This window comes from Zootoca vivipara, chromosome 9 (genome assembly GCF_965207765.1).
Source record: "Zootoca vivipara chromosome 9, rZooViv2.hap1.1, whole genome shotgun sequence".
In the NCBI taxonomy this organism is placed as follows: domain Eukaryota; kingdom Metazoa; phylum Chordata; class Lepidosauria; order Squamata; family Lacertidae; genus Zootoca; species Zootoca vivipara.
The window spans coordinates 56,105,111-56,126,894 of record NC_142592.1 but is presented as its reverse complement, the minus strand read 5'-3'; the positions used below and the strand labels follow the sequence as shown (position 1 = coordinate 56,126,894).

The following is a 21,784-nucleotide window of genomic DNA, read 5'->3' as shown; positions in this document are numbered from 1 at the left end:
CCGTAATATGCAATTGCTTCAAAATTGTGATACTCTTAAGACTGTTTACATTTCACCATATAATTTTATAGATGTATAATTTGATTCAATTGGAGTCAAGCACCTACACTTTTAATGTTATAACTGCTTTTTATTGCCTAGAATATGAAGGCTTATCAGAGACCCTGAAGCATTATGCAAGATTTCAGTGTCCTAAGACACAGCTTTGAAGTCTATTCTGTTTTACAATTTAGACAGCACATAAATCATTCAAATCACTCACCATAATTTTTAAAAGTCATAATAGCAAACTTATTTTGCAATAATTTCCCCCCTTTTGTGTACCTGTCACTGTCATGGTTCACAATCCCGGGTTCAATCCTCAATTCCAGGTGGGGCAGGGAGTGACCCCGGTCTGAAATCTGGAAAAGCTTCTGCCAGTCAATGTAGACAACAGCAAGCTTGAAGGCTCAATGGCCTGACTCAGTATAAGGCAGTTTCCTACAGTCCTAATATGAAAAAGCAGTGTTCTCCAAGTGTGTTGGATACCTGGGATGCCTGGGATAGCTCAGCTGGTAGAGCACAAGACTCTTAATCTCATGGTTGTGGGTTTGAGCCCCTGTTGGGCAAAAGATTTCTTCACTGCAGAATGAAGGAACTACATGACCCTCATGGTCCCTTCCAACGCTACAAATCTCTGGTGCAAAGAAACAAACCATAAGCCTGGATTCAGATGACAAGCAAGATCATGCCTTGTTTCCTGCCAGTGTGGCAGCAGCAGGAGCAGAGAAGGAACAAAGCTCTTGCTACTTCAGTAGCATGTGCTAGCATACTGCTCCTCCACATTCAACAGCAGCAGTTAAACTATGGTTCAGTCTGACGTGGAAAGAAGGCCAGTTCTCATTCATTTGAGTTCCATTCCAGAACTAAACCACATGATAGCTACATAGCAGGGGTCCCCAAACTAAGGCCCGGGGCCCGGATGCGGCCCGTGCGAGCCAATTGTGCAGCCCCCGTGACCCCCGCTGCCGCCCACTCTTATCAGCACGCCGCAGTGTGGTTGCCCATCTCTGGGTCGGTGCGGTGCCAGAAATAGCTTGTGCGCACATGCGGACCAGAGGGCAGGGGAACGCACTCCCATATGCACACGCACAAGCTATTTCTGGTGCCTTGCCGCCCCAGAAGTGCACCGGAAAAAGCAAGTGCGCGCCCCTATGGGAGCACGTTTCCCCGCCCTCCGTCCCGCTGCGCAATCAGCGCCGGAGGAACCGGCCCAAAGCCGGGTAAGTTTGGGGCCCCCTGCTATATGCCTTGTGGCTTAACCTGACTTGCACACCTGAGATTAGATTACTAAATTAGTTTGATTAGGTGAGCTTTGAGTTTGTTGGGAATTTTCCACAAGGATATGTATATAGTACAGTACAGTACAGTGGTACCTCGGTTTAGGTACACAATTGGTTCCGGAAGCCTGTACTTAACCTGAAGCGTATTTAACCTGAAGCGAACTTTCCCATTTAAAGTAATGGAAAGTGGATTAATCCATTCCAGACGGGTCCGCGGAGTACTTAAATGGAAAGTACTCAAACCGAAGCGTACTTTCAATTCAACACCTTTATTGGCGTACTTAAACCGAGGTATGACTGTATATTGAAAACACCTATTTCAAAAAACAACCTGTCTGCATTGCATATCTAGCTTCTACCCCGCCCCCCCGCCCCCCACTGACAGTGCACAGTTCACCTTTCAAATTTTATTTCATTTTGAAGTTTTACCTCTGCACCAGGGAAAATTATAGGCAGAAGTCTGTAAAATACTACCCATGTTTACTGGCAGCATTGCAGTAACTGAAATTCAAGAATTACCTCATTTATCTATGAACATCTGGTTCTGTGGAATTTTGCAAATCGAAGTGTATCTATCATAGTTACACAATTTTCTCAAAAGACTGAAACAGTGGGGTGGGGTGGGGTGATGAAACAAAAGCCTTAGTACTTTATCTGAGCTTGGTTTTAGTTTAACTTTATACTGCCACAATCTTCTATGAACAAGAGACGCTTTCAGTGGATTTAACTGAATTATCTCCCACAAAGGTTTCATGTTTTCCATACTTTGAACTCTCCTTTCCATACATCTAACCCACATCAATCCAATAATTTATCCATGTGCCGTTAAAAGTACATTTCTTAATACGAGCAATTAAAATGTTATGGAGTACAAGCCATATTTTCAAAGTCTCCTACACAATCGCATGATAAGCAGAAAGGCTGAGCAAACCTCTGAGAAGAATACTCTCAAGATAACTACAGTGATGAGCAATGTTAGAAGCACACCTAGCTAGGTATGTGTGGTTTAAAAATAAATTCAAAGCAAGATGTTGAACAACAATATCCATCCAAAAGAAATGTGTCACAATAGCACATAAAAGCAAACATTCCAAGTAAAGATTGTATCACTTTTCATAAAGTTTCAAGCTAGTGCAGACAACTCTGGAGTTCTAAGCAGGTACTGTACTATACTGTACTTCTGAATGCGAAGGTTTGCCAGCTCACAAACAACAGCTGTAGACACTACATAGGGCCAGGGATCTCTACATAGGACGAGCCTTCTCTTGTAAGGATAAATTTGAAAGAGCACCGAGCATCGGTGCTGCCTTTCCCGCTCCCATCATCACACCCATGCAAAGTGTACGCCATTCTTACCAACTGTTGAGGAAATGCAGCTGTAAAGCAGGGAGATGCTAACGAAAAGAAAAAGCAGCACAAGTGCACGCAAGCACGAGCACGTTCACACACTCCTCCTCCAGCAGCAGTAGCAAACAGCAGCAGCAGCTCTCTCTGGGAGCAGAAGAGATCTGGCAGCTGACAGGGCACACCATTGTCAACAACGCTGACCCTACTTAGTCCCCAGGAGGAGGGGCCTGTCCTTCAACCGCTTCAAGCAGAGGGGAGATAACTAGGATTTCACGCCATGCATTTGGGGGGGGGGGGAGGGCGCTCCTACTGACCGACAATAGCCAACCTACATTTTTATAACTATTTAAAAGAAGGGGGTGGGGCGAGAGCTGGCACCACCTTATTAACTCGAGGACGGGAAAGAACATGGGGAGAAACAAACCACACCACACACACAACATGCAACACTCCCCCCACCTCAACCGGTCCCTCCTTTCCTTGCCGGGGCGGGGGGGGGTTAGTTTGCCCTTCAAAAGAGAAACCGCCCGAAGGCGCAAGTGCCGGGAAAAGTCCCGCCTTTCACGCACGTGAACCGTGGATAAGGGAGCGGGTGAGGAGACAAAAGGCCACGAGGGAAACACCAACCCATAGCTGCCAAGTTTTCCCTTTTCTCACGAGGAAGCCTATTCAGCATAAGGGAATTTCCCTTAAAAAAAGGGAGAACTTGGCAGCTATGCACCAACCTCAAGTAGGGGGGTGGGGAGCCTATGAAGCAGACTCTACACAGGACGAGGGTGGGGTGGACAGAAACCACCACAACATTTGCGGTGAATATTTTGTGTGTGTTTTAAAGGAGAAGCCAGGCGGTGGTAAGGAAGGGGTGGAAGAAGCGACCGCCTCCACACCCACCTCATAAGGGGCTGCCGCCAACCGCCCGGAGCGCGCGCCCAAAGCAGGTCGCCCAACCGCCCACACGGTGACCTCGCGCGCGAGGAGACTGAGGCGCTCGGTTCTTTCCGCCCCGCCCCGCCCCTCAGGAGAGTGTTTTTGTTTTGCTTACCCGAGTCTCACGAGGACGGGAGGGAAAAGCCAAGAGGAATATGTCCGTGCCGCGGGGCCGCGTTAGGATATATACAAGCACGCGCTTGGGTGAATGTTCATATATGTATAAATGCGTGTGTGTGTATATATATATGTATGTATGTATGTGCGTGCGCGCGCGCAACGCTTCCAGTCAGGCCCTAAATGAAAGTCTCCGTCGCCGCCATGATAGAAAAGGGCAAAAAAAAAAAGCAGCGTGAGTCGGAGGCCCGCCTCAAACGCTGTGGGCGTCGTGACGTCATCGCGACGGAACGGAGCCTGGGCGTGCTCATTCTGCGTCAACAACGTGAATTTCGCTCCCAGCTCGGCCACCTGTACGGTCACCGAAGCCTTTGAGATAGGAAAAAGGTTAGAGCGGTACACAGCCTGGACTTCCGCTCAAAAAGCGAACTGCAGCAAACTCAATACAGTACTGCATACGATTTTCACTGGCAGGAGCGAGCGGATTTCATGCTTATGGGATCTACGGTACTTCAATAGAAACAGCCCACTACTCAAGTCCACCTGCTGGAGCCAGGTGCAAATAGTGGCTCAGGCGGTGGGCATATACTTAAAATATTGATGTGTTTATTTATGTAAGATTAAGCTTTGGCCCAGCCTGTTTTCTTTGTGATTAATTCCCTTCTGGCCTCGTTGTTTACTTGTCTTTGTGCCTACACTGTTGATGCTTGCTAACCGAAGATTGAATTAATTGTTTTTTAATTAATAATAGGTCCACACATTCTTCAATTTACAGAGAGGCCTTGCACAAGTTACTTATCTCTCAGCGTTAGTTTCTGTTTCTAACAGAAAAATAACTACTTATTTCAACAAGTAAAGGAAGTCATACTGATCCATAAGAAGTCATACTGATCCATAAGAAAACAGCCAAGATGCATGGTCATACATTACTTTTGTTAGGACCACTCAAAAGTCACAAAACAGCAAGCAAGCTTCTGAATTTTGTATAAGTCTTCATTTGGCTGGAGGTTGAGCAATAGGAGTTGGGAGAGCTACCTTGTTGCTGAAGCCACAAAGTCTGCACTCAGTCTTAAAATGTAGTGTGTGTAGGTGGAGATACGATTGGGCTCTTGGACGCTATGCCAATTTCACGTTACACCTTGAGCTGCTGTGACAAAGAAAAAGACACATTGACTGACCCAACCCCTATTTCCAGCCTAACCTCCAGCCTGTAATAGTGTTTTAAGGAGCAGACATAGAATTAGGAGCTGGATTTGCAAATTACATGCTCAACCTAGAAATATCTTTTCCAAACCAGAACTGTAATCTGAATTGCTTCACTTGAAAATCTACTCCTGGTTTTCTTTCAACTGCCTAATTAAGGAGTAAGCTCTTGCTGTTACCGAAACATTTAGGAATTAGAAACATTTGCTGGTCTACTGCAAATAATTCAGAGTTCCACCCCACTTGTAAGCACTGTCAGACTCATCCCTGCCCTCAACTGGTGCCCTGGGCTTCTCTGCGAGGACTGACTGCTTTTAATTAAAGAGCTGTTGTTGTAATGTTTTTATTGTAATTACTTATATAGTTTAAATATTATTTTATTGTTACACTCCACCCCAATCTCCACAGCAGTGCAAGATTCCAGGAGTCCAAGCATTTACCCAGGGTTTGCGTTCCCTCCAGAAATAGGCACAGTGATGTTTTTTATGATATATGGTTTATTCATGTGTACTGCTCAGGCTTGCACCTCAGAGTCACTTCAGTGCTGCAAACAACCTGAGTCTAGATGGAAAGAATCACATCCCAAGGGGGTTCTATTCCTCTCATTGCTGCAGCCTCCGATTCCAAGAGACCCCAGACATCATGTCTGACCCCTCTCTGCAGCATAAAACAGACTGACTTCCTCCTGCTCTACTCCACACCTCACCCCAGCCTACAGAAGTGACTTACCTCTTTGCCCACTACAATTCTGCCCTTCCCTCCTGAACAGCTGGCCTTTTGTCTCTGCTAACTGTCTCCTAATGGGTTAATGGCTAGACTATCATCAGCCTGTTTGGCACAGTTTAGTCCAGGCATCCCCAAACTGCGGCCCGCCAGATGTTTTGGCCTACAACTCCCATGATCCCAAGCTAACAGGACTAGTGGTCAGGGATGATGAAAATTGTAGTCCAAAACATCTGGAGGGCCGAAGTTTGGGGATGCCTGGTGTAGTCAAACCATGATGAATTAAAACTTTACTGAATTTAAGAATTATGGGTGACTTGCACCCACAAACTCTGGTACCCCAAACCTATAACTATAGCATTTATTTCAATTGGTGTTTGTTGTTTGATGATTATTTTCTCCTAGCTGTTCTTATTTTTATCTGTAAGCCGCCTTGAGTCCCTGTCAGGGAAAAAAGGCAAACTATTATTATTATTAGCAACAACATATTGAATAAGTAATACATATCATACCTGTAATAAGTATATAACATGGAACTACACTGCAGTCCATACTCTGCTACAGATCCTCACCCACTCACCCGAAAAGAAACCCTTGCATTAAACGATGAAGTTGGTTACTAGTACCCAGTTCCTAAAATTTGAACGAAAGTTAGAAACCCAAGGAGAGCACTATTTGAGAAGCCCAAGCAGAAAACTCATTTGAGATAGGGAACATGGAGCTTGCGTTGGCACTACTATTTTAAAATAATAATTTAAAAAAACAAGCACAAACCTCGAAATGAAACATAAAAGTTGGAATGACAAAGAGCTACTCCCTTTCCTGACACCTTTCATTTCGAGGAGGCCTTCCTAACCGTATACGCAGGAACATGGGGTTGCTCTACAAATCTCTCCGGGCGGTTCCCACCACCTCCCTTAGGTGGCGATTTGGGGAACTCTTCGCTCAACGCGAACCCGGAAGTTCTGTACACTAAGGCTGGGGAGAGGCACTCTATATTCTTTTATTTATCGCTACGATAGCCGTGACCTCAGAGCCGGGATAATAAACGTCATCACGCAAGCGTGGACGCACTTGGCGGTGTCGGGACGGACCCTGCTTCCCCATTGGCGCCTTGCCAAGGGGTAAGGGGCGGGGACACGGTGACGAAGCAAGGGTGGGCGGAGACTTGCGTCAGCTGCTGAATGACCTGAACCGGATTTGATCCCATTCCCTTCCAGCCTTCCAAGGAGCTCGGCCCTAGGGAACGCTTTGCCTTGCCTATATCGTCCTGTTCGTCTGGGCCCACTTTCTTCTGCGCTCGCTCTCACAATGGCGCTCAGCGATGACGACGTCAAGAAGCAGGTACTGTACTGTGGATGGGGGGCCCTGAGGAGAGACCCTTCTTATCAAGCCCATCCGGCTTCTCCTTTCCCTCGCGGCCCTGAGCTCCCTTGGCCGGGCTGTCATGTGACGCGCGTCCTTTTGGCCAAGCTGTGGAAAAGGGAATTCACCGGTTGAAAGGATGGGGGCGGACATACTCCCCGGGAAATACCTTTTGCACCCTGAAATGCACTTTGCACCCTGAGAGTCTGAAGAGCTGCTCTGTGGATGGGTTGAGAGAATGTGCGAGGGACCTGGGTTTTGCTTTGCTTTCTGCATTCGTTTCGGTTCTCAAATAATTGCATCTTGTTGCGTTATGGTTAAGTGTGCTTTGGATACCGCCCTGTTAAGTGTGCTTTGGATACCGCCCTGCGCTTTCCTTGGAGGTTTTTAAGCAGAGGTCGGATGGCCCTCTGTCATGTATGACCTCGTTGAGATTCCTGCATTGCAGGGGGTTGGACTAAATGACCTTTGGGGTAACTTCCAATTCTACAATTCTGTGATTTTTAAGAGTAACGGGTTGCTTGATTTGTTTTTCTTCAGAAAAACAAATGTTTAATAGAGAGCCAATGTTGTGTAGCGCTAAGTGTCTAACCTACCCTCCTGGGGTTGTCAAAAGGACAAAATGAGGAGGGGAGAGCCAGGTGTTCCACTTTGAGCTTCTTGGAGGAGAAGGTGGTTTACAAAGGTAATCAATAAAGCAATAACTGCATGGCTTCGTCCTAGGTATGCTCAGTTTCGGTATAAACCCTACCTTCCTAAATCCCACTGGGTTCAGTCCACCTTGACTTTCTTCTAAATCAACATGCATAGGCTGAAGCTGTAGAAGTGTACGGTATATGCATGGCACTTGCAGCACAATCCTTGTGAGGTTTATTCAGAAGCAAACCTCACTGTGTTCAATGAAACACCCTCCAAAACACCTTTTTGAATATCTGCAGTGTTATTTATGTGCACATGAAAATAGTTAATGTGGGATAAAAAGGGGAAGAGATCCACTTTATAATCCAGTACCCCTGACAGTAAGTGACCATAGCAGGAAAGTCCTTTTGTACATTTACTTGGTAGTAAATTCCCACTTAGTTCATTGGGGTTTCTTCTCAAGTAAATTTGTATGAGGTTGGGCAGAATACCTGTTGAATTTGAAACTTCCAAATAAATATGCTTACTACTGTGCTGCAATGGGATTTAACCTTGAGGGGGGCTTGGGGTAAGAAGAAAAGCTTGTTACATTAGAAATGTTCACTACCTAATATGCAAGATTACATGGTTGTGTTCTTAATGAATAAACGTGAAAAGTTATCCCCTTCCCAGTTTCTTGTGCACAAACAGGAACACACTATTGCACACATTTTGAGTTTTTGAGATGTACTGAGAAGGTGAGGAAAGCTACTTTTGATTACCATGGTTATGGTTATCACAGCGTCATGTCCTACCTTGTCCTTGAATATGTGTCCTTGAACCAAAGTGTTTGCAGTAAAAATGACTAAGTATATCTCAAGAAGTAGATAGATGGAAAATGTTTGCTGTTCACAAAAGCTTGTGGTCTTGTACCAAGTCCTATCTTCCTTTGTTTCCACATTCACAACTATCAATACATAGTATTATTACCAGTGTAAGATTAATGGTTTGTTCATGGATAGGATAGAAAAGAGTGAGGATTAGCTGTGTAGTAGAAGATGCTCAAGGGTAGTTGCAAAATTATTTGTAAAGTAAAAGTTGGCTAAGTTTGAGGGGAGGATGACTATTGGGTGGAAAAGTTAGATATAAATGGATTTAGACAGGAAGCTAAAATGTCTTACTATTGAATTAGACACAATAAAGGAAAGACAAATATTTCTATTTTAGCTATTTTTAAATGGGCTTTGAGAGAGTCCAGCTAGAACCAATTTGTAGCCAAGGGTTCTTGTGGCATTAATGATCGACCTTGGGTGCTCACAAGCCATAATATGGTGCCACTGCTACTTGTTACTTGCACTTTCTTTAAAAGACAAGTTTGCTTTGAAGTGTGACTGCTCAGCCATTGAGCAAAGACATATAAATTCTCCGCTTATACTGCTTACTTCTGGACTAGATGCCTATCAGTAAGATGTGTTTTATCCCAACATAATGGTTTGATTGTAAACAGAGGATATCTTTTGGAACTCTCTTGTAAGACTATGAAACTAGAAGTCAGTGAAGTAAGCCTTGTAGCTTCATGTTTGAAATAATTTGGAAGAGAGAAGCAGGTGTGAAATTGATTATAAAGGGACAGTGGGGTTATTTTCACATCGTGTATGTGTGTGGGAAAGATCTGGAAAAGCCCATGATTAAGACTCACATTAACTGATGAAAAAACTGTAGGAAGTTCTGGTCCCAGCAATTGAACCTTTGGAGCATGTGGAACTTTGGGATTTGTAACATTTAACTCTAATTGGATCCTTTGAAGCACCTTCTAGTAATTATATTCTTATCATTGCTAATGTATTTTATCTATAGGAGTGACAAATAAGCTTATGTTTGTTCAAGAACCTAAATGCATGACAGATACATTTCACTATTCAGTTGGGAACAAAGATGAGGAATACAGCACAAAGCCTGAATGCTATTGGTTGGAAGGGGGATATTTTTCTTTTTTACTATATGAGTAAACTTGAAGTATCTTCCAAAAATTCCTAATACACATTTAAAAAACATTGTGGCTTTTTTTATACCAAATACCACTTTGAGGGCTTCTGCAGAAAATTAATAATACTGATCTTTGGGAGTTACAGTATATATACAGTATATGAAAATAGCAACAACACTCAGTTCAAATAGTCATTTTCCTGAAGGAACGTTTGCATAATGGAATTTTTTGATATACAGTGCATGTGATTTGGCTGTCCTTTAGAGCTTGTCCTGTTGACTGTAAATAGTGTCCTTCCTAGTAGAACTGCCCTGAGCTAGGTTTGGGATGGAATATTGTGCTGAACTCTGCATAGATCCAGCCAGTGCTGGTAAAACATTGTCCCCTTACAGCTGACAGGCAGAGTACGTAAGTTTTACTTAGTGTTTAACATCCATAAGCTGAGCCTTTCTTCACATAAGTGACCACTGTATGCTTTTTATTGTTATTAAGAGGTTTACTTTGGGAGCAGGTCAGTTTTTTGTTTGAGCCCATATACCAGTTCTCCAGTATCTCAGGAAGAGAGCTTTCTCACCACCTGATCTTCCAACCAGAGATGTTGGATATTGGGACTTCTCCAATGCCAGGAAAAGGACCATAGCTCAGTGGTCAGTGTATCACCACTGCAGACATACAGAAGTTTACAAACAGTGTTCGAAACTCCCATTGTTCTATGCACATTTTGTGACATGGAAGTTCATTAGCTTGAGCAGTACGCAGTGCATTACTGCATCAAAGATTTCAGATTAAAACTGCAGTGTGGAAGGAAAGGAGGACCTTTTTCTGCCTCCCCACTTCCAGCTACTCTCCGAAGACTGGAGAAGAGACCCTCTTAAGAATATTAGTGGGGTGGACTGGGGAAGGACTAGAGCATGGGGAAAATGAACACAATATTTTAGCTGCAGCTCATTCATTTTCAGCTTTGTACTCTTGTTATAAAAAAGCACGCCTAGAATTTCCATTATTGCACCCATAACCTAGGTTTATGGTGCCATTTAGCTCCAAGCTTTCATATCTCAGTTTCTAACGCTGTTTACAGATTATATGCTCTGCCACTGAGCTATGGTCTCTTACCTGCCATTGCACACACGGGATGAAGATTGTATATTATCCTACACATTTGGTAAAACTGCTTAACATCTTGAAGTAGAAATCCTCTGGTCTCCTGGAAGTAGAGTGATATTATGAAGCCTTCATAATACTAGAGCTCTGGGCCAGCCAATGAAGCTGAGCGTTGGAAGATTGAGGAAAGAGAAAATAAAGCACTTCTATGAAACTCGGTCCCACAAGAGGCAGTGATGCCACCAATTTGAATGGCTTTAAAAGAGGATAAGCAGATCCATGGAGGTTAAAGTTATTGAACAAGCCACCATGGCTATGTTCCACCTCCATTGTCAGGCAGTGTACAGCAGTTACAGTACTGTGAATTGCAAGTGGACAGAGAGCTGTTGCTATCTGGTCCTGGTTTGTTTGTTGCATGTATGTGTGACCTTTCATCCATGGAGCTCAAGGTAGCACACACAATTATCCTTCTCCCAGTTTATCCTCACGACATCCTGTGAGGTAGGTTAGGATTTAGGATGAAAGTCAGTGATTGGTCCAGGGTCACCCAATGAGCTTTATGGCCAAGTGGGTATTTAAACCCCCATTTCTCAAGTTCTAGTCCAACACTTTAACCACTACACTACACTGGCTCTCAGGCTTTCAGTAATCATCTGGCTTGCCACTGTGAGAACAGGATGCTGGACCAGATTGGGCCATTGGGCTGACTAAGACAGGCACTTGTGATCTGCACACATTGACCACAAATCATCCAGCAGAGGGTTGCACTGAGATAAATGGAGATTGAACGCAGCTAACCATATACAGCTTTATCATCATCATCATCATCATCATCATCTATTATAACATTTGCACAGGGGTACCCGTCCCATGTTCCTACACCATTTGTATTTGGAATGTGTTTAACTCCATAAGAGCTTGAGTATTTGTCCATGAGCACGATGTCCCATACTGTACTTGCAAAATCCAAGCTTCAAAAAGATTTGCATTTAAAGTTGTCTAGTTCTTTGCTATCACTAATCTAGATGCAGTTAATAAATGAAGGATTATATTTTTATTGTATTCTTAATTAATATGAGGAGTAAAATAAATATAATTCTCCTTTGTGTTACAGATCAAGCACATGATGGCTTTCATTGAACAGGAAGCCAACGAAAAGGCAGAAGAAATAGATGCTAAGGTAAACAAAAAGTATTTGTATCTTTCCTGCATGTGGAACTTCCATAAAAGATGTTGGCTTCTTCAGATAACTAAAAGCTCATTTGTGGCAAACTGAATGTTTGCCAGTCCTCCTTCTGAAATTTCTCAATGAGCCCTATGTGTGGATACACAAAACTTTTTGACACTGTATCACCAGCAAAGAAGGTGAGGGGTTATGATTGGTGTTGAAAGTGAACATAAAGCATGATCTGTACTTGGTTGTAAATCCCACTGAATTCGTTGGTGCTTCCTCCTAGGTAAGTGTGTATAGGATTGCAGCCTAACATTCCCCTCTAGTTTAGTAGTCTTGAATACAGAAATCAGTTTTCATGTATACATACTCTAGCAGTTAGAATTTAGTAAAAGTTTTAAAAGGGAACGGAAGTGTAGGATATGAAGTTTCAGTTTCCAATGAAGACATTCATTAGCTATGAAAGCAATATATTTTTCCGTCTATAAGATGCCCCCATGTATAAGACGCCCCCTATTTTGGGGGGACACTGATTTAAGAAAATAGGGGGAGATCTTTCCGTGTAAAAGACCCCCAAATTCTGGACATTATTTTTTAGGAAAAAAACCTAGGCTTATGCATGGAAAAATACGGTAATTGGATTTTGCAGTATTTTGCAAAACGCCCTATTTTAGTAGAAAAAGCAGCATATATCCCAGATGGAGTCTTGTTCTTCCTAACAGGCTGAAGAAGAATTCAACATTGAGAAAGGTCGTCTTGTTCAGACACAGAGACTGAAAATAATGGAATACTATGAAAAGAAAGAAAAACAAATTGAACAGCAGAAGAAAATGTAAGTAGTATGCTGTGACTTTTAACTTATTCTTGGTTGCAAGTAGCCAGCATGGTATGTAGTCCAACCGGAACTACAGGAGAGGTAATTCCGCAAACAACATGTCATTTCCTGAGGGAAGTGATGAGACCCTGAATACGTTCTCCCCTCTTTAAATAAATAAATAAAATCCTGAAGGAAGAGTATGATGTGTTGATGAAAAGTACCTCTGTTCCAGCCACCTTAATTTCTGTATCCACTTGTGTCCATCAAAATGAATTGCAGTCGTGGTCCTGCTCACTAGTAAATGGTAATAATAATGCAGTAAGTAGTGGTCTTTAATGTAAGAAATAATGTCACTCCATATAAAGTGATCTCTAAGCAGAGATTTCTGTGTGATCATCTGAGTAAGTCTTGGTGGTGGCTTAAAGAGATTCCAGAAGTGGACTGACATTATGAGAGTTGGGGAAAGGGTGTTTACAAAGAGCTTTACTTTGTGCCTGTCTGGATCCAATATGGGGTATGCTGAGGGGGAGTGTGCAATAAATGACTGCTTGTTAGACTGTCTGAAGCTTATGGCACTCAGTTCTGTTTTTCCATCTGACTTGCAGTCAGATGTCCAACCTGATGAATCAGGCAAGACTGAAGGTTCTCAAAGCAAGGGATGATCTGATTGCCGTAAGTATATACTTCCCTTTATAAAAGAAAGAGGATTCTTACCATTTGTCTGACTCACAACTGGTGTCTTTAAAAAACAAAACTTTCAGGTTTCACTCTTGGGGGCCTCCCTGATGTAGAAAATACTTGGGTTTGGAACTTGTATGTTGTTGTAGGTCCAGGTGTACTATAAATGGAAGCTAAGTCTGATATCACTTTCTGCTATACTGGAGAAGAAATAAGAAGTAAAGATGCTTATTTTCTGCTTTCAGCCTGTTCATTGCCCCCCCCCCCCAGCTAGCATTTAACTCTTGCACAATACAACATTGTGGGGAAAGAGAAAGTAATTGTATTCAGTGGCATGTTAATGGGGAGGAATTCCTCCTAAAATGATAGAAAGGGTGAACCTGTTCTAGTAGTTGCACTACTTCAGGTGAGGGCTTATGTGAGTTAATGGTCCTCTGCACAGAGCAACTTCCTGAATACAGAAAATTAGCATGTCATTGAAAAGTTTTCATATTTTATCCTGATGCATTAGTATTGTTGTTGCTGGATTCTGATTTTGTTTGATGTTTAATAAGGAACACTTCCAGCATTGCCTTCTTGCCTAATTCTATTTTTAATAGGCATGGCAGTATGAAACATAGTTACAAAACATTCCCCTTCTTTCTGCTGGTTATTTGGGTTAGAAATACATTGGCTTAAATTTAAAAAGAGCTGCAGGGCTACAATTAATGTGTGTGTCACAACAAAATGCCTTGCTCACTCCACTGTTAGGTGAGAGTGGTATAATGATATTCCATAAACAGAGCTCACTGCAGTAGAATTTTCATTGTTTAATTCCTGTTTCCCTTAACAACTCAGAATACTGTATCACTTTTTAGAGAGAAAGTTGTCCCTTTTGCAATTTGACTCTGATATAAGAATTGATTCTGGCAGGATGTGCTAACACTTGCTGTACATGTTGTGGAGAGTGTGGAGAGGGCTGAAGGAAAAAGGCTAAGAAACATGAATTCTTTCACAATCGACTCAAACAGCTCAGTCACATGCTTGTGATGCATGAAACGCTCAAACTTCCTCTTTATATCACAACTTTATATTTGTACCAGATAAGTGACCAGGGTTGGAAGGAAATTTCAGGAATTTAGTCCAAAATGAAAAACTATAATATAGTGTTGAACTGTAGTATGACTAAATAACAGAACCCAGAACGGGGCAGGCTTGCTTTTGTAGAATAAAGTAAATTGACTGCAGTCTGGGATATATTACAATGGAAGTGAGCCTTATTCAAAATACTGGTATTATTAGGTGCAGACCTAGACCCCCCCCCCAATGGTGTCCTCAAATGTCCCCTTTTGCTAGCTTCTATATATGTGGATGCTGCTCACTTATTGGGGGGGGGGGAATAAATCACTATACTTGGGGACAAGACTTTTGTGCGGAATTACTTTTCTTCCACCCATGGCAGTGTGGCCTGGTCTCCATCAGGTTTCTGCATATGCATGTTGGACCAACGGTTGCAACAAAGCACGGTCCTTTAGTCTTTGTATCAATCATAATGGTCATTTCACTAGTGACTATATAAAATGGTCCTGTTACAAGTTAAATTTCCACAGTGGTGGTAAGACTTAATTTTTCCACCCCCGATTATGTTTAAAGGATTGTCTCTGGAAAGGCTTTTTGCTTTGTGTTCTTAAAGCTGAGGTTTGCGTCAATTACAATTAAACGCCTTAACTGAGCCTGTGCATTGGGAATTGGGGTTGGGGCAGAGGGAGTCTGCCTGAGGTTTAGTGTTTGACTGAAGGACATCATGTGATCTTTTCTATCCGCATTTTTCTCTTGTTGTAGGATTTGCTGAATGATGCCAAGCAGAGACTGGCTAAAGTAGTAAAGGATACTGGCAGGTATCAGAGTCTGTTGGATGGATTAGTTCTACAGGTAAACATATTCCATGCTTCCTACAGACACTTCCCTGTAAAATAACTTGCATCTTTATTGTCTCCTTTTAGTTGTGAATATAGACCTCTTGAATCCACACTATCAACTCTCCTTTGTATTTCTTAGGATGTTTCCCAGTTAAATTCCCTACCTCTAGTTTCTCTAATCTTGAGAAAGCACTCCATGTATATAGTATGTAATCTACTAACTCCAATGCAACATGAAATGGTCAAGTTTTTATCTTTGCTAAAATTACTACCTTTGCCACTTGTCTCCCTAAATGTACTTGTATCCATTAAGATCAGCAGAGAAAGACCACCTCCATTTCTCCATTCACAATGTTAAACTGCTAGAGCAGAACTTTTTACATTTTGGGCCATCAACTCTGGAAGCTGTTACCCAGAGAGGCCTACCCAACCCAGGTTTTGTACTCCTTTTTGGTAAACCATCCGCATTTGGCTAATTAAGTCCAGTATTGTGTGAATTTAAATTAAATATGTTTTAATTGTCCTGGGGTTTGTAAAGGTTTTCATTAAACTTAAGGATTCTTTCAACTCAGATTGTATAAATTTTGCAAGCCACATTAAGCTCTTGTTCTATTTTTAAAAAGGGATTTTATCAGTTACTTGAGCCTGCAATGACTGTCCGATGCCGGAAACAGGATCTTCAGTTGGTTAAGGTAAGGGGTTTTTGGGGGGTTTTTTACTATAAGCTCCTTGGTGTAAAACCACACAATAAATGTATAGTTAAAGTAGCAGGGGGTGGGGACAGAACCCAAATTTGATCAGAGGTGTGGCATGAGGTGGATTTGTTATCCCATACACTTTTCCTGGTCTAAATAACTATTCTCCCTTCCCTACCTCTTTGGTCCTGCTGCTGAAAATACTTAGATACTAATGCTGTTAGGTTTTGGTGGCTTTGCCACTGAGATGTCACCCCTCCCTCTTATTAGAAATGCCGCTCAGGGCAGATGCCAGACTGCGCCAGCCACCAGCATTTCCAAGTGGCTGTCCCTGGCTGCCGATGCCTTAAGCAGACCAGAGGCCTCCATATGTGACTCCGTGGAGAGAAGCACTCACATTCCCCTGCAGCTTGCAGTAGGAAATAATGAGCCAGAAAAGTAAAATTGAATCCACTTTATTGCAGGCTATATACAAAGTTTCTCTGTCCATAAAGCTGTGGTGGAACAGAGTAAGACATCTTGCTTCCTACTCCATCGAGAGCAGTAGCGAAGGAGAGTACAGAATAACATCACATGACCATAGCTGTCAAGTTCTCCCTTTTTAAAAGGAAATTCCCTTATGCTGAATAGGCTTCCTCGCGAGAAGAGGGAAAACTTGAGAGCTATGCACATGACTAGGAAGAAAACATAATATAAACTTCCTGTCTGACGAAGTATCTCAGACTCAGTGTGAAAAACACAACAGTCCCACATGTGCTGCTTTCTTGTGCAGTAGAGGATATATAAAAATCCTAACACTTCTATGCACATCCAGTTTGGGCAGGGCCCTTGTCAACAACAGATGTACGCAATTTATCTGCATTGTTCTGCAAACTGAATAGCACACCCCAAGGAAGTATCTCAATTGCACATGGAAAGCTGCCTTTCGTGTGCTGAATGAAATCACCTTGGTCCATCTAGCTCAGCTTCAACTCACTAGACTCGCAGTGAAACAACATGAGTTCTTCAATTGAAATCTGAATGTAATACCATAAGGGACAAATCAAAGCTTGTGTTCTACCAGTGTTGCCATATTTCAAAATTCATGACACCCACAAAGTTGTTGAGCTCTTTTTAAAAAAATCCCATCAAAATTGTTGAGCTGTTTTGGGGAAACCTCCCCCAGAAATAGTGATTTTAAGCTTTTGGAGCTATTTCCACTGCTTTTTCAATTGCCAGACATCCAGGTTTTCGCTGACATTTTGCCAATTCAGCAAAATTCCCCCTGATGTCATTTTTATACCCGAAGACCAGGACATGACAGGAATTTCCCCAAAGTATGGCAAGCCTAACCAATTGCCTGTGAGGGGCACGAATTCTTATGCAACCTGAGAGGCTAATGAAGTGGTGGTATTATTTTGGGACTGTAAATGGAATTGAGCAAATTATTATTTTCCTTTGTGAACATACAAATCCTTTTTCAGGCTGCTGTCCAGAAGAGCATCCCAGTCTACAAAACTACCACTAAAAAAGAAGTTGATATTCATATTGACCAAGAATCATTTCTCCCTGAGGACATGTAAGAAAGATACATAACTGAAATGGGGCTATTGGTACTACCTAACATGGTAGAGGCAGAGTGGTTTACATAGAACTTTCATGTGGAGAGCAGGGGTTAAAAATATAATAACTTTCTAACATCTAATGGTATACAGTGGACCGTCCGGATACGAACTTACTTTGTTCTGGGGGTCCTTATGTACCCCGAAAAGTCCACAACATGAGGCACCACTTCTGTGTGCGGCGCGGTAGTGCACTTCTGCAATGCGCGCGTGGCAAAACCCAGAAGTATACACATCTCGGTTTGCCACGTTCGCAACCCGAAAGTTACATTACCCGAAGGTAATGTAACCCAAGGGTCCACTGTATAATGGAAATTAGCACTGTCACATGCTCAATATATTATAAACCTTTCACATCCACCCAGAAAACAGCTCATACAGTTGTAGCTCTAGAAGGGATGGAATTTGATATTTCCTCATTATTGTGTTTTTTAAATGCCATCTTGTTCTGTCACACCAGAGTATTTGAAGAGGCAGTTCACTCGAAAGCTTCACAGTGCAGCAACAGATTAGGATGGGAGGACTACTTCTAGGTCCAAGGCTGGAATTGTTTAATAGTCCGCCCTTGGGCATGTTTATGCAGAAGTCCTATTGTACTCTATGGGATTTGCTTTCAGGTAAATGTGTTAGTCTGTGAACTTATGTACACTGTGGAGTAAGTCCTATATCTTAATCTTGCTTCTCCATAAGATGACCAGGAACCTAGGCTTTGTTACAAACAAATACCCAAATGTCCCTAGCTACAACTGTCAAAGATCATTGTAAAACATGCAGATTCATTAAAACTTTTCCTTACAAGTGAAAATTGTGAGGGAAATGTTTACCATGCTCTGATTTAACTTTGGTACGACACTCATGCTCAAGCACAATTAGTGAGCTAGTGACTCATGGGCCACATTCATCCTCCCAAAGCAATTTCATTTGGTCCACTGGTGTCCACTAAAATGTAATCAGTGTGTGGTGCAGTGCACATTTTGCTTCATTTCCTGTTTTAAGTAAAAGTAGCAATGAATCTTGTGTATGCGTTTCACACAGTAATTGTATTGTGTCATGCATAGCCTAAAAAGGCAATGAACTGCTGTCAGCAGAGCATCTTGCAGAAAGCAATTAGTTTTTTAGCCAACCCTGTTGATGACTTGGAACTGCCTGATTACATACAGTCAAACCCATCAAGCATTTACTCCTAGGCGATGCTAAATTTTATTAAAGAATCTGATCCTCCTATTCTCCAGATTTGTCTCTGCACCATGGTTGCAAAAAACCAGAAGTGGCTAATCTTGCCCAAGAATGTACAGGAAAAGATCCTAACATTTTAAAAAGACTATGAAGACACACTATGTAGAGGCACATGTTGCATTGAATAAATTACAGTTGCAGTGAAATGTAAGGGTTGGGTAGGTGACACTGATTCATCCCTCTGGCACATGACTTAAAACAGTAGTTTTGTTGGGGTTTTTTTTCATTCAGTCAGACATTGTTTATCTTGTTTGTGTCTTCTAGAGCTGGCGGTGTTGAAATCTATAACAGTGACAATAAAATCAAGGTTTCCAATACTCTGGAAAGCCGGCTGGATCTAATCGCCCAGCAAGTAAGCCTAAAATCTTCCATTTTCTCTCCCGCCCCACTATCCTTGAACCCTAGATTTCTTCCGATCTTAATATCCTTGGCAAATGATTTGTACACCACTAATTATTTTGATGTGTATCCCATCTTTCAATCCAATGATCCTCAAGGCATCTTACAGTAGACCCAAGCCCCACACAACTCAGCAGCCTGTAAGTGCATGGCTGATGCAGTCCTGGGTCAACTAGGTAGTTGAAGATTTCTGGCAGTGAGAGGGGAAGCAAGCTCCCTGCTCTCTCTCTCTCTGGCCATTCATTGATGCCACATCTTTGCCATCATGTTCTACCTGGAAGGCAGGGACTACAGGGTCCCAGTGGCCCCCTGGCCAATAATGAAGGTCAGAATGTTTCCTTTCAGCTTTTCAGTCCCAGTGGCTACAGGTGCTTGCTCTGAGGTCATAAACTCAGTTTGATGGTGCCAGTCCTCATTACCAGCATTCTGTTGAAGGAGAGGATCATGCATCATGGGGAAAGGACTGCTTCCATTGGTATTGTGCAGTCTTGCACAGCTTGTGTGATGTGTTCCTGCAGCCCTTTATCTTGCCATTTCAGGGCTGATGACTGCGCCTGCAATATCAAGCAAGGTGCTTGGTGCATGTTGCATTCCTGTTCTTCTGTGCCATCACCAAACACATTGTAACTGCTTCGCTTTTTTTCCCTTCAACAGATGATGCCAGACATTCGAACGGCACTTTTTGGTGCCAACAGCAATAGGAAGTTCATGGACTAAATTTCTTCAAGTAACAGTGGAAATTATTCCACTGCCATAGTGAAGGGAATGCTGGAGCATCCCTAATAAACCAACACCCCTCTTAAAATGTAATACTCAGTGCTATATTGTGTTGCCCTGTGTATGTTCTTTGGTTAAGTTATACTTTTTTTCTTTTTTTGCATACCTGCTATGCTTAGCCTGACTTGAAGAGAGGCTGGAATACCTCTGTTCTCAGAACAGTGGTATGTAAAACAGAAATTGAGGCGTTTAGGTCCCTTGAGACAGATTCCTTGGGGGTCGGTCTCTGCTTTGACTACTTCCCTCAAAGCATGTCGCCAACCTGTGTTGTTTATCCATGGTTTCCTTATTTAAAAGCTGTTTGATATTACGTTAAATAGGGGGGGGGGATATGTTTCTTTTGAGGGCCACTGTAACTTATGCTAATTTGGTCAACCCCAGATTCTTGTTCTGTATATGTGGTTTCAAAAATTATATATATATATATATGTATACACATACTTGACTTGTACACATGCACAGCCTATATACATCATTAAAATAAAAAGGTGTGTGAAACTTGTTGTTTTCCTTTGCTTCTGCCCCCAGAGGAATAAGTCTGTATTGGGTCATCAAGCAACCATGTTACTGAGCTTTACAGCAACACCTTCCCTCCATGTAGTTTCAGTTAGGGAGTGTAAAAAAAAGAAAAAAAGAACAGAGAACCAATGGTACCGTTTATCAGAAGGGAGTTTTAGACTAAATTTTAGTTCACTATAAAGTTGGAAGCTTCAAGATTGTTTACAGTTTGCATAGTTTATTTCCCCAATAACAGTCTGATTTATTAAGAGACAAGCTGCTTTTTAAGGTCAGAAGCAGCCATTTTACCACTCTGCTAAGATTAACGTATAACATTTTTTAATACTATCCTTTAACAGAGTTCCCTGGGTAGGTTGCAAAAAGTTATGTGGTCATGTTGTAGAAGGTAAGGCAGAACAGGGGTGTCAGCAGGTAGTAGGATGAGAGTTGGTAATTACAACTGGATTTTTTTAGGGGTTCCAAGCATAAGAAACTGTAAATTCTCCTATTTTCTTTAAAGCTATATCAGTCTAATGAAGCAAAACTACTTTATCTAAAATTTTATTTCTCCATGCATCAAGGAACAGGTTTTCAGTAAGATTCTTTTGTTTGAGGTTGGATGGGTACTACTTTTCTGCTAGTTTCTCCATGGAAAGGGGGTAGAAACTAGTCTTCTTGCTGGCCAATCGAAGCACCATTGCACACACCAACTAGGGTAATCCTTGGCCCCTTTTTGCTATTGCCACTTTTAGGATTTTCTGTGCAATGGTGAAAGCTACACATTTTAACCAAAAAAATGAAGTTTCATACTATCAAGAACTGAGTGGAAGAGAGACATGGTGGTTGCTATTAACTATAGTAGTGCTAAAGAACAAAAAAGACCCTGTCTGATCAGACGTGCCTAATCCAGCACCCTGTTCACACAGTGGCCAACCAAATGCTTGTGGGGAAAATGCAAGGAGGACCTGAGCACAAAAGCAGTATCCTCTCCTGTGGTTTCCAGCCATTGGTATTCAGAAATATACTGCCTCTGGACCTTGTGGTTATGAGTAAACAAGGGGGAGGGAAGCTTTGGTCAGCCCAAGAGCTGCATTCCTTTGGTAGTCACCTCCTGAGAGCCATGTGGCAGAACTGGGTGAGGCTAGAGGCAACAGTAGGCAGAGCAATGGATGCAGTTTTCACCTTTGCACAGTAGGCTACATCTCAGCCATCTAAAAGACATTTCCACATGCAATCCAGGCAAGCAGCATTATCAAAGCTCAAAGATAATTCACAGGCAGTAAGAGAATTCAGGGAGGGCACAG

The 21,784-nt window shown here is 42.3% G+C and overlaps 2 protein-coding genes across 5 annotated transcripts in view; one reads left to right on the top strand and one right to left on the bottom strand.

Moving 5' to 3' along the window:
- Positions 1–3,977, bottom strand: part of BCL2L13 (BCL2 like 13) — a 41,053-nt gene extending 37,076 nt beyond the window's left edge. The window contains exon 1 of one of the 4 annotated variants that reach the window (XM_035127151.3): positions 3,712–3,977. The gene's annotated coding sequence lies outside the window, so the exon portion shown is untranslated. Of the gene's footprint in view, positions 1–2,678; positions 2,862–3,560; positions 3,669–3,711 lie in introns of those variants that run through there. The other 3 variants (XM_060280007.2, XM_035127154.3, XM_035127153.3) reach the window with 3 other exon arrangements.
- A 2,884-nt stretch (positions 3,978–6,861) lies between these two features.
- ATP6V1E1 (ATPase H+ transporting V1 subunit E1) lies at positions 6,862–20,480 on the top strand. Its single transcript, XM_035127362.3, has 9 exons — positions 6,862–6,983; positions 11,825–11,890; positions 12,604–12,713; positions 13,304–13,370; positions 15,198–15,287; positions 15,898–15,966; positions 17,433–17,527; positions 19,071–19,158; positions 19,860–20,480. The coding sequence occupies exons 1-9, from the start codon at positions 6,951–6,953 to the stop codon at positions 19,920–19,922; spliced, it is 681 nt and encodes a 226-aa protein (XP_034983253.1). The 5' UTR covers positions 6,862–6,950; the 3' UTR covers positions 19,923–20,480.
- Positions 20,481–21,784: the final 1,304 nt, after the last annotated feature.